This window comes from Lolium perenne, chromosome 4, assembly GCF_019359855.2.
Source record: "Lolium perenne isolate Kyuss_39 chromosome 4, Kyuss_2.0, whole genome shotgun sequence".
In the NCBI taxonomy this organism is placed as follows: Eukaryota; Viridiplantae; Streptophyta; class Magnoliopsida; order Poales; family Poaceae; genus Lolium; species Lolium perenne.
The window spans coordinates 193,075,980-193,088,210 of NC_067247.2; the positions used below are offsets into that span (position 1 = coordinate 193,075,980).

Sequence of the window (12,231 nt, forward strand, 5' to 3'; positions counted from 1 at the left end):
TCTGCTAGGGTGTGGCTCGCATAAATTGCGTTGGGAATTTTTTTCCTTCTATTTCTTATTTTCAATAGATGACATATGGGTTGGGCCAAATCTTAGGCCCAACTCTTCCACCCTATTGGCTCCGCCACCAATTAGTAACAGAAGAACCTTCACACAAAATTTGATATAGTAGATAGTCACCAATTCCCCAGAGACATCCTCATGATGATTCAAAACTATTTAACCTAAAATTTGAACTCCCCTAATTTGATCGCACCTCCCATATGGGACAGAGGCGGTGGGAAACAACCATATGAGACTTGGACTCCAACTTTGACTCAAATTCATAACCTCTAGAATCAAAGACATAGACATTAGATGCAAACACATAACTATTGGCACCACCTTAAACTCATCATTTATTTGTAATAGGTTTTCATGACACATCATCCTTTAATGGGCTAGTAATGTCCGCATCAATGGATGAATCAACTCCCTAGCTATGGCCAGGTAGATGAGGAATCTAGCGAAAGTGAGTTGGCATCGCACAGCCAAAGAGCACATTGAAACCAAAAAGGTGTCAACGGGACAAGACACAATGCAATCTTCACATCCATAGGGCCTCCACAGCCACTAGCTATTGCCTCAATTTCCACACCATTATCGATGTTAGATAAGCCATCCCCTGATGTTAAGCCGGCTTGGAAGTTTCTTAGATATGAACCATGATTAGTGATAGCCTACTATTTAACTCGGGCTAACACCATTTAAGCATTTTTCACGTTTTGTTAGGCAGTACCAGCATGTCAGGTTGATGTGGCGTGATAACAATGTGTAAAGCTTCAAGGTGTCATCGACGATCTAGTATGGCCTTCCACTCTCACGGTCCTCTTAATATTATCGAACCTCGACCATCACCTCACACTTTTCCTGGACGCATATCGAAGGAAGATAGTCCAAAGTTTCTTACATGGCATACTCTAGATGCATTTTCACTAGACTGCCTAATAGATGTCACAAAATACATGATTATGGTATAAAAAAAAGATTAAAATCCACTCTACAAAACAAAACATGCGCTCAAATTCAATCAAGAATATTTAGAGTTAGATGGTGAGACTCTACATTTAGCCGCGCACGCTCACTCGAGCTAGGTCAACCTCTTTCAAGCAAATCATTTTAATTTTGCGCTGATGTCAATGGACGCGTTTATACCATGCCATTAGTTCTTGGAATCAGCATGATCACATTCTAGATCCACTTTCGGAGGTGACGAGGCTTGCATGTGAAGTTATGGGCAAATTTGTCTTTTCGAAAAGGAGATATACCAAGTCAGTTGTTACTATTCCGATCCTGTTGTGCGGTTCAGTGGTGGACTGTCGAGTGGCCAAAAGCACTGGCCGTGGCGTGCTAGCTGCAGCGAGCAACAGAAACTGCTTGGGAGAAGGAGCACGCGTACGTATGCGAGATCCAGGAGAATGCGTGGAAGTTGAGGCACGTTTTCTTTACCTTTTTCCGACTTTTATTCGATTTTTTTAATGACAAATTCTAATTGATTTAGTCTAAAATATGCACACCACAAGATAGTGTTCAATCCAATCATGAGTAGAACCAACTTGTGGTTTGATGGTTAGGAGGATAGTGTCAATCCCTGTCCCAGATTTGACTCATAAACGCGAAATATTCTCAGTGGGAGGCGACGTTTCCACCGGATTAGTTCTTTGACGCAGTCTCTTGGAGATGCTCATAGGAGTAGGGTGTGCGTGTGTACGTTCATATGGGTGAGTGTACGCGTATGTATGAGTGTCTTTGATTGTATTGTGTTTCGCAAAAAAAAAAATCCAATCATGTAGGAGTACCTAAAACTTCGGGCGCACCTTCACCTGCCCAACGCATTTCGTGTCTGTTTATATTCATTTGGATTGGATCTTCAACATGAAAATAATATTTGGGGTCTGCCGAGCAGCCCGACCTATTTTTCAATAACAATAATTATTAATAGGAAGTAATTTACCCAAGGTTTAAAATAGCGCGCTATTTCTCCGTTAATACCACGCAATAGCATATTTGGAGGGTCTACGCTAAATTTTAGTAATTTCACTCGCTATGGCGCTATTTGTGAAATAACATGATATATCGTGCTAAAACTTCATAGCGTTAGCGCGCTATTTTTTGAAGCAAAGTTACTTTCACATTTTCGTGATGATGGACTGCAATATGTTGGTTCCTCTTCCAGATTAGAACTTAATATTGCTAATGCTTATGATTCTTAATAAATAATTTATACTATGTTGTTGCCTTATGGAATACTGATGTTAGCCTTCTAAAAAATTCGAGATCTATTTGTTGTATGTGGCTATGTATGTATGATTCAGTAATTTTGGACAAAATATCCAAACTTTTTAGCGAAATCCTTTATTTTTATACTACATTTGATATTTTTTCAAAACGTTATTTGAAATATAGCATGCAATTAGCACGATATAGCGTCCATAGCATTTGAAGGAGACCGACGCTATTTCATTTAGCACGCTATTTTAAACCTTGAATTTACCTAGTGCCAAAAAATTAAAATTAAAACGCTAGCTAGGGTTTGCGCCATGGAACAATGAAGCCGACAAAGACCATAGGTGCCAACGGCCAGGGCCAGTACAAAGCCGGCTGTGGCAATGGCGGCATAGGCACGAGAGGAGGTGGTGGCGCATGCTCGGCTACGCGTAGGGGTGACTGGAGGTGTCACCGGCCTACCCTGAGCCAGGGCGGGCTCCCGCAGCTGGACGCCAAGGTTGTGCCACCTGGCGAACTCGTCGAGATAGCTCTGGCTATTTCCATGGCCTCGTCCTCCGTCAGGTCCGGTGGTTGAACCTCTGGGTTCACGCCGACCGGCATAGCGCCCCCCTCCCCTGCCGTTGTCGAAGAGATCGTTGTCATTGTCGCTGTCATCATCGTCTCCGCCCTCCTACTCGGCATACTGATCTATTCGACATCGCCAAGGTAGCATGCACGCCACAACAGGTCGAAATCCTAGGACCTAAAGGTGTGCTAGTTGAAGGTGTTTATCGCGAAGGCCAGATCGTCACGTAGATCCGGCAGGAGGATGAACCAGCAGCGATGGATCTTGTCGCGTCGCTCCCGCGGCACAAGAGGCACCGATACCCGCCGCGAGTTGAGAAGCCAACCCGCCGGTAGGTTGATACTCGTCACGAGTTTACAAGCGAATGAGTCGGTGCAGACACGGTGGTCACTATGCGTTGAACCGTTGGGCTGGAGGTTTGGCCTCTACACGTCCGTTTTAACGCAAACTCACCACTTTTCTTCATTTAGGTGGGGCACTTTTTTTTAATAGGGGAAGGGTTTCGAATGACCCCGAAGTTTCATTAACTCACCAGTGGGATTACATGTTACACAAGGACCCTCAAAAGAACAGAAAATGTAGCTCCAATCCTTGAGTTTTACAAAAAGAACCCTGAACAACAAACATAGATTGCAATCGACTCCTTGGGGTTCTTCTCCACCAGACGATTTCCCCGTCAAAAGAACTTCAGGAAACAGCACTTGGAGCTGCCATTAAGACGCTCTGTCCTAAAGATATTAGTCATCTCTCGAAGTAACCTTTGGAGTTTGGTTTAATTTGGATTGCAGCATTGCATTGCATGTAAATGAGCGGTCTTTCTGCAAGTGTACAATAAGCTTTTCCGCGATTAAGTTGTACGGAGTAAAAGATGCATTGACACCACACCAGTTAAATCTCAAACAAGAGTACAAGACTGGTCTTAGCTTTGACCACACGCATCGGCAGGGCCGACCACGTCAGAAGAATCAGAGTGGCCGCACGGCCCAACCAATGGTACGCGGAAATAAGTTCAGACTGCGCCTGTTTGAAAAATATGTGTAACTCGTTTTGGTGGTACAATGTCTTAATGCTACTGGAAACAGAAAAAAAGAGTCTGGACTGGGAGATCAGAAATCAGATGCAGGCACTAATAATTCTTAAAGAACGATAATTATGACAGGAATAGGCAGAAAACCCACATCAACAGTTCATCGTGCTTTAGGGTTCATGGGAATAGCAAGAGACTGTTTCACAAAGTGGCAAATGCTTCACAACCGCGCAATGACCGCTTCGACCTCTGCAGGGGTGTAGAGGTGGTAGCTGGGGGACACCTTTGCTATGTCAACGTTGTTTGGGGTCACCTATTATGAACGAGGTTACAAGCTCAGACATATGTGAGTTGAGCCAAGAAAATGAGGAAAATGAAGTGGCTTGAGATACCGTACCTTTTCTTCCATAACCTGCTTCAGGATAGAAAGAGCAATGGTCTCTGCCTCAGCAATGGTCAGTTCCTGCATCCAGATGTCAAATCCTCATTATTCTTTGAAGCAATTCTATTAAAATTCTGTATGCATCCATTTTGATAACAGGAAGCAGGCCTGTTAAATAGGTCAACCAGATTTCGGTATGTATTTCTATGTAGACAGCAAAGTTAAGATTTCTAAGCTGTAGTTCAATTATCGAGCGATATGCTTGATGAGCAACCCAAACCAACAAAAAAAAAATGCTGTAGTTCAATTGGTGTGACGGCCCTTAAAGACCAAGTAACTGGCTTTGATGCAATAGGTCAATGCATCTGCAAGACTGTCACATCAAATTTGGATACAGTCTTGCCATGCATATATTTTCTTCAAGATAATTGGGAGCCTTTTTATGTTTTTGCTGCTCGATCCAAAGTAGTTTGTATAAATGCACCCAACTTATGGTATATCTCCTATTCAGCATAGTATATAGTACCTTGTTGTACTGCTCTTGTAGTGAGCTATCAGCTCCTTCAGAACCTGATCCAATTGCCTTGGCGTTGCATTGCCAGAAGGTCCCAGATGGGTCTGTGTAGTACCTGCAATACACAAGAATTGATCCATGAGTTATTAAGAAGCAGCAAAGTTCAGTTGGCTTTCTGAACTGATCATTACAAGTAGTTACACGATGCTCACCTAACAACTTAGACATATGGAAATGCCATACAAATAGGGATGTTTCAAGTGCATCACCTTGACAGCATATGCACTAATAAACAACCTCAGCTAAGATGAAAGACATAATACTTATGCCTTATCAGGAAGCAGGGATACAGTTCCTTTTCTTATAGGAAAAAAAATACATGGACATATACAGATGGAGTGATGGACTAATGTAACATATAAAACCACGATGCAACTTTTTGGACAACACTCGTTGATAGTGCCAGATTTTCAAATATGAACTCTCAATTATACTAAGTGAATATCATGTCATCTTAGAGGGTGTAAAACAACTTGAATTTTGAAAGGCAAAGCAACTAGCTTATATTAAAAGCTGAACAGTTAAAAATATGATATTTATCACATCAACTTTAATTGAGTAAACAGGATGAAAACCGATTACACATATGGCCATTAGAACAACTTGGTGAACCTCATTTTCAAACAATACAGGATATAGTTCACAGAACTGGAAATAAATGGTAATATGGTACTGTATCAACACAGCAGAGATATTCTGGCAGCACTGAGGGGTCAGGGATTGCAATTAACATGACAGCGCAGAAAAAGGAAACAAAAAAGCAAAGAAAAGCATATGCAGCATGGTACCATAAGTACACAACTGTTTTAAACAAAAGAGGGTACACTGGGAATTGATTACTATTCAAATAAACGTTAACAACCCAAATAGCCAAGTCAAACAGACTCAATACTTACAAGCTGGGTCCGTTTTCATCATGACCAGCAATAAGGAGAGAGACTCCGAAAGGTCGTGACTGCATAAAAAAACAAGTACATCAGAACCCTATTCTACAATATTGGTAGGTGGGTAGAATACAGGAACAATGAGTATACAACAAAAGTAATTTGTAGTCAACACTCAACATTAACAAAATTGCTTTGACTAGTGAGGGTGTTTTGTTTTGCAAGTACACACGCCTTGACAAAGTAACTAAAAAGGCACCCATTGCCGTTAGAAGATATAATGACCAACGAACCAAACTAAGTGCAGCCTGGATTGGTCTAGATTCATAAACTCATCATTCATAAATTTTAATAGCCATGTCAACTCACATGGATATTAGGTTAATTACAGCACACACAGCTTCTCTGGATGTTAAATTTCCACCATAGCTGAACTACTGTACAGGAAGCATGCAACCAAGAGTGCGCAGTAGCTAAAGATACCGTAAGGAAGCATGCCACCATCAAAGAGTGTGATACGGTATTAATTAATTTTAAAAAGAGACGAAACAAGAAGAAAGAAGGGTTCTGCTGCTAATTGTGTTTCCCATGGTCTTCAGGTGTGCACGACTTGTTGTCATTGCATTAATAGAATAAGAGTAACAGAGTCTCACCATCGACTCTTCTTCACCTTCGCCAAAGCGCAAAGCCAAGTCGCAGATAGCTTGCGTGGTAGATTCTACTGTCATTGGCTCCCCATATGAGAACCTATGATTCTGTTTGTGAACATACGAAGTTGAGTTAAGTAGTAAACAGACAAAGGGTATGAATTGCATATAAATAATAACCAATGTGTACCTGGGTCTCAACACGAGCATGCTCAACCAGTGTTCTAGCATCAGCAATAAGGCCACTCATGGCACAGCCTACATGCTCATCAATTTCCATGATTTTCTCCACACTGCTTGGTTCCTGTATAATAATAGCAAAGATAACTTTAAGTCAGTTTGTGCATGGTACAACCTGTAACATCTTTTGACAGGAAAAGCAACCGATAACATAGAAACAAAAAGCTGAATCGTGCCAACTACAATCTTAAGGAATAACAGGTAACATCAAGTTCAGTCAGTACCGGGCAGTTAGCTTTTACTACTACACATGAGTATCATGTAGCTTCATATCAATAAAAACAACTGAGTTATGGGGAAAAGAATGCAGTGTTACTTTTGCATGCCATCCAATTATGCAAACAAGAAACAAAAAAGATACTTCTCTGACAAAGGGGGACACAGTATATAACACATCACACACAGTGATATGTCCAGTGAGCCTTGCTGGTAAATTATGAAGATAAAAGAGCAGACAGTTTTATTTATTTAGAGAACAAACAGCTATGTACTTGTAAATTTCTCCGGTAGTATAGTATTTGTACAAGTGCCCGTGAATGAATTTCAATTGATTGCAGACTTTTCAATATTTGGCAGAATATATCTTTGGGGTATAACAATTTGCATAAATCTGGGTAATCCACATCTCGTTGCCAGTTGAAACTTAGAACACGATTTTGTTTTTGTGGAAAATAAATCAGAAAACTATGGAGTAGCACCAGTAGCATTCATGTCATCGGTACAAAAGGTCATCCATACAAAAGGAAATGCATGGTGAATAAGTTCAGTCGGCAAGGTTTGCGACTAAATATCCAAATGCACGGCATACAACTGAGCAATTATTTCTCTGGCACAAAACATTAGCAAGTGAATATGATGCACTTACGAGCAGCGGTGAGGTGACACGTTTCTCGACAGCCAGGACAACACCCTCCTTAGTCTTCAACCCGATGGCGGTCGAGCCCAACTGCAAGACGTAACAGGAGGTTACATACAGCTACGTTGCGCAGAAATCTGAGCTAAATCTGGCAACACAGAAACCAGAGATCCAACAATCCCACCCTAAGTCCTCAACAAATCCTCCGTCTGGCTCAGATTTACGACCAAAGAACTGCCCCGCTCCCCAAACCCCACAAATCTAGCCCAACGCGGAATCTCACCTTGATGGCCTCAATGGCGTACTCGACCTGGAACAGCCGCCCCTCCGGGGAGAAGGTGTTCACCCCGCGGTCGTACTCCGTCCTGCACACACACACACAGGGAAAAAACCCACCAAGATCAGCAACCCGTCATCGCCGCCCATCACCGCGACAGATCGAATCGATGTAGACGAAACAATATAGCAAAAAAACGAAAGTCCAGGAGGATGGAATCGATTAACCTCGTGAGAAACATCTCGTCGCCGGCGGTGGAAGCGGGATCGAAGCAGGAACGGAGCCTTCTTTCTCTCTGTTTCTTCGCTCGAAATCGAAATCGTGGAAGGGCTTTGTGCTCCTGCTGGTGCCTTCTTCTTGGGGACGAAGTAGAGACGAGACGGCGGCGAGTGTTGGGAACGGAGTGGGTCCCTCACGCTGGCCCCACTTTGGGCTTACCCGGACAGTCCTAGCTGGGCCTGAGCTAGTTCTGGCCCGTTCTGGCCCATTATGTTTTTTTTACATAAAAAGGGGTGAAACCCCTGGTTCCATTGAAATTACTTCCTATAAATGTTGCTAGACTACCCAGCCAACCAGGCTATCCTGAGGAGGCAAATAAATCTGGATCGCATGTTTTAGCTGCTACCGTAAATTTGCTCTCCCACTTTTCACTCTAACCGTTGGATCGGTAAGTTTCTTGTTGACTTGTTTAGCTTCTTATCGAATCCATGACGCCTTGGGCCAGTCGGGTATGGGGTCGGCCAGCAGAGATAGCCCGGCTCGCTTGTTCCCGTCGCTTTTCTTCAGCTTCCGCTCGTTTGCATCGCCTTGCTTTCCGCGTGTGCGTGGGAGCAGCCGAGTGGCAGTGAAAACCTAGATCGCCGCTTTCCCCCAATCCTCATGTCTCCTCTCTTTCCCCCAATCCCGTCTCTCCTCTTCCCTCCAATCTCCGCTTCTCCTCCTCCCAATCGACTACCTCGACGTGCGATGTCGTTGTGGTGAACGCGAGCAGGTGCTGGAGGACGGCACCCTAGAGGAGGGTGGCGGCGAGCCGGCGGACCGGCTGGGATGACCATGGGGGCGCGGCGCCAGATGGGGACGGCAGCGGTGGTGGCCTAGAGGAGGCGCTGCAGGAGAGTTCATGGAGGAGGGTGGCCTCAACGCGGAGAGTGGTGGCGGCGCGGCGCCTCGAGCTCGAGAAGGTCGTCCACAGCCGGCAGGGGTTCGAGATCCGGCGGTTTGAGCGATGCACGGACGAAGGTCACCCGGCCCCGGCAATGTCCACGGCGCTGCGAACCCCGGCTGGAACACATCGGCATCTTCTCACTCCCCTCGCTGGTTGAGCTTCTCTTTCTCATTTCATCCTGAAAAAATAATCTATTTGCATCTAGGGTTTGGATGTTCATGAGGTTCTTACAAAACTACGACAACAGGTATCATTGGCATTTCATGGAGCTCATGGATGCTGCAGGTATGCCCGTCCTCACCACCTTTGTTTCCCCTCTACTCCACCATGCGCATTGTCATCACTTTCCGACTTACCGTTGTTTTTGAAGGATGCAAAAGACTACCCCGCAGATGTGTTTTTAGATAATGGCCTACATGTGCTTAGCAGGAAGTATGAACTATGAGGTGGATAGAAAATCTCATTGCTTTGGTTTGGTTCCTAATTTCAAAGAGGTGTGTTTTAACTTCTACTTGTATTTTTGCACAAGAGTGTTGTATCCAGGTTATTCGTCAAAATTATTTACAGCCCATGGCACGTGCAGTGGTGAGCACCTTGGCCTGGGTGTGTGTGTGTGTGTGTGTGTGCAATGTTCATCTCTGCTACTTTTGCCTTCTTCGTTTGCAGAGTTGAGAATGTGGCAGTGACAATGGTTCTCCACACAAGTTCCAGAACTTGTGACTCTTGGCATCAATGTGTATGCTTCTCCGTTCTTGAACCCTTCTTAGTGATTTGATTAATTGGATAGAATATCAGACCATTTGCGAATCCTTATGGTCAATGCAGGAATTTATGCCTGGATTTATGGCAAATAGCCTTATATGTTTGTGGGATACTACATCAAAATCACATGTCTGTAATAGTCTTTCAAATGTCTATAATATGTTTTTGAGTGTATCTGCTAACATGATTGATATATGAAGCAAGTGTGCAATAGTATTTCCTGCTGTGTTAGCCTATGAACAACAGCTTACTTAATTGCTTATTTGTGCCTACTGATGAATTAGTGTTACTTGGATAGCTACTACTATCTAGAGGTTTGCATAGGCTAAAATTTGGAAGCTGCAGTTTGCCAGATTGATTTAACCAGCAATTCTCCTATATTTCCACACTAAAGCTTAATCGAATAGCCAGTATAGAACTTCTGCTATATTTCCTAAACTAAAACTTAATCAAATAGTTGTACGTAATTAGAGCAGCGACCACTGCTGCTAAATTTTAGTTGCACTGATAGTCCATCTGCTAGTGGGCCAATCTTTCCTTCAATGTCAGATTTGTGTAATGGCATTTTTTATAGCTGTCAGAAGTCTTAGTGACTATGGTTTCCAGCCCATGGCTTGGATGGTTGGTCGAGGTATTTGTAGATGTTGATGTGTTGTTTAAATACAAGGGTGTCTGCAAGGTCACCAATAGTCCGAGAGGATGGTCAGGATCTTACAAGTAATTATTATCGGTTAGTCATTAATTGTTATCGGTTATTTCTTGCGTCTATCAGGTGCTCACTTTTAATATGTTGGTTTTATTAGAACGAAGACGACGCTACTTCAGTTTGTATTTAACTGAAACTGCGTGTGGAGGCACTACGAACACAGCCAGTGTGCAGGGTACACCGCTACTTCAATTTGCCATTTATCTTATCTCTGATCTTTGTTTGACAGAGAGCATGGCAAGTTGCAGTTATGGCAATTACTAAAGGAGTGTGCATGTACTATCAACGGTTGCAGTTGTAGCAATTTCTGAAGGAGATTTTAGATGTCCTCAACTAAATAATGCAAACAGAAACCATGCTGGCGCGCGAAAGATGCCACCGCGCACACGCCGAGCTCTAGCACCACCGTCTGCTTTATTTTTTTGAAGAAGGTCAGGTCACAATGTAGATCTCTCTCTGACCGACTAGGAGGTCGCAAGCCACTGATTGTTTCATGCACTCTATATACTTATGCCGATTCGCTTCAGTCTTCTGTTTGTTGTCACTTTAGCATCACGAATCCATACATGTTTACTCATGCATTATACCTGGCACTTACTCATTTCATATACAGAGTATTATTTGGAAGTTGAAGCGGACAAATCAGAGTTTGCTTGGATACTTGATTTATTGTACAGTCCAATTTCTCTTGTTGTTTTGCATTATCCGGACATAAGTTGATGCTAGATCACCAATACGTTCTGTATTTCACAGAATTTTAAAGTATCCAGAGATTAAGGATGGCAATTCATGTTATTACGTGCCTGCAAAAGTTGATTAATTTCCGGTAATAGGTGGGTGCAAAAATAGTACAGTATCCAGAGTTTCTATTTGAGAACGAACATGACTAATCCTGTGTTAAAATTATTGTTACTACGCGCATGTAGAACTTCAGATATGTGAGAGCTAAACGCTAAAAAATACTGATAACTGAGAGCTAGCTGTCTGCATGCTAAATGCTAGAGTTGTTTATATTTTGGTTGTAATAACCACCTTACAATCGGTCATTTTATAATCAAATTACAATCAAAACATTTCCCTAACTTATAAAGTCGCAGCTTCTTCATCAGGACAATAGCTTTCCCACCACAGCCAATCCATAGCACATTCGAAGAGAGCAACAACCCAAACAAAAAGAGACAAAAATCATTGATGTAATGTAGACCGGTAGTGACCACGTCTGTTAGACGACGACCTAAAATTTAGGCAGAAGATCGAGTGTGGCTGGGTGAACCTCGGACCGAGGAGAACTCAATGGCCACAACCAAGAAGACAAAGACCCTGGAAGGCCGAGAATCAGGGTCATGCACCCCCACAAAGAGACCGTCGAAATGGCAACATGTCGGGAGGTCGAGCCCTGCGTCATTCCTTACCTCAATAGCGCAAGAGATGGGACAACAAGAGGGGCGAGTGAAGTTTTCTGTCGGGAGTCCCCCCTAGGAGGTGAAATGTCTTTGGGAATTCAAGGTCATTTTTAGATGGTGGGTTGGGAGAAGCACGAGGAACTACAGAGGGACGATTGTGATAGACTTCATCGCATTCATGCTGGGAAGAAGCATCCATGGGTGAATTTCATAGTAGATTTAGGAAGAGGGTGAAAGTGGGACATGGGAAGATTTAGCACTCCCTCGTGCAAGTACATCCATTTTTATAATTATTTTGAATAGGAGAAATTATCACAATGTTATATGACCTCAATTATTTTAGGGCTTGGGTGCTATCCAGTCACCGAACGGTCTAGAGATAAGAAAAATATTCTACATAGAAAGTCCACATTATGTAGCTATAATATTTATGTCGTGGCGGCAAACTAAATATGAGAACCCGTGGCAACGCACG

The 12,231-nt window shown here is 43.1% G+C and overlaps 1 protein-coding gene across 1 annotated transcript; it reads right to left on the reverse strand.

Annotated features, from left to right (window-relative positions):
• Positions 1-3,837: 3,837 nt before the first annotated feature.
• On the reverse strand, positions 3,838-8,107 carry LOC127295314 (proteasome subunit alpha type-5). Its single transcript, XM_051325247.2, has 9 exons — positions 7,948-8,107; positions 7,727-7,808; positions 7,453-7,533; positions 6,538-6,651; positions 6,354-6,455; positions 5,713-5,771; positions 4,769-4,871; positions 4,258-4,323; positions 3,838-4,173 (listed from the first exon to the last, which is right to left on the reverse strand). The coding sequence occupies exons 1-9, from the start codon at positions 7,959-7,961 to the stop codon at positions 4,081-4,083; spliced, it is 714 nt and encodes a 237-aa protein (XP_051181207.1). The 5' UTR covers positions 7,962-8,107; the 3' UTR covers positions 3,838-4,080.
• Positions 8,108-12,231: the final 4,124 nt, after the last annotated feature.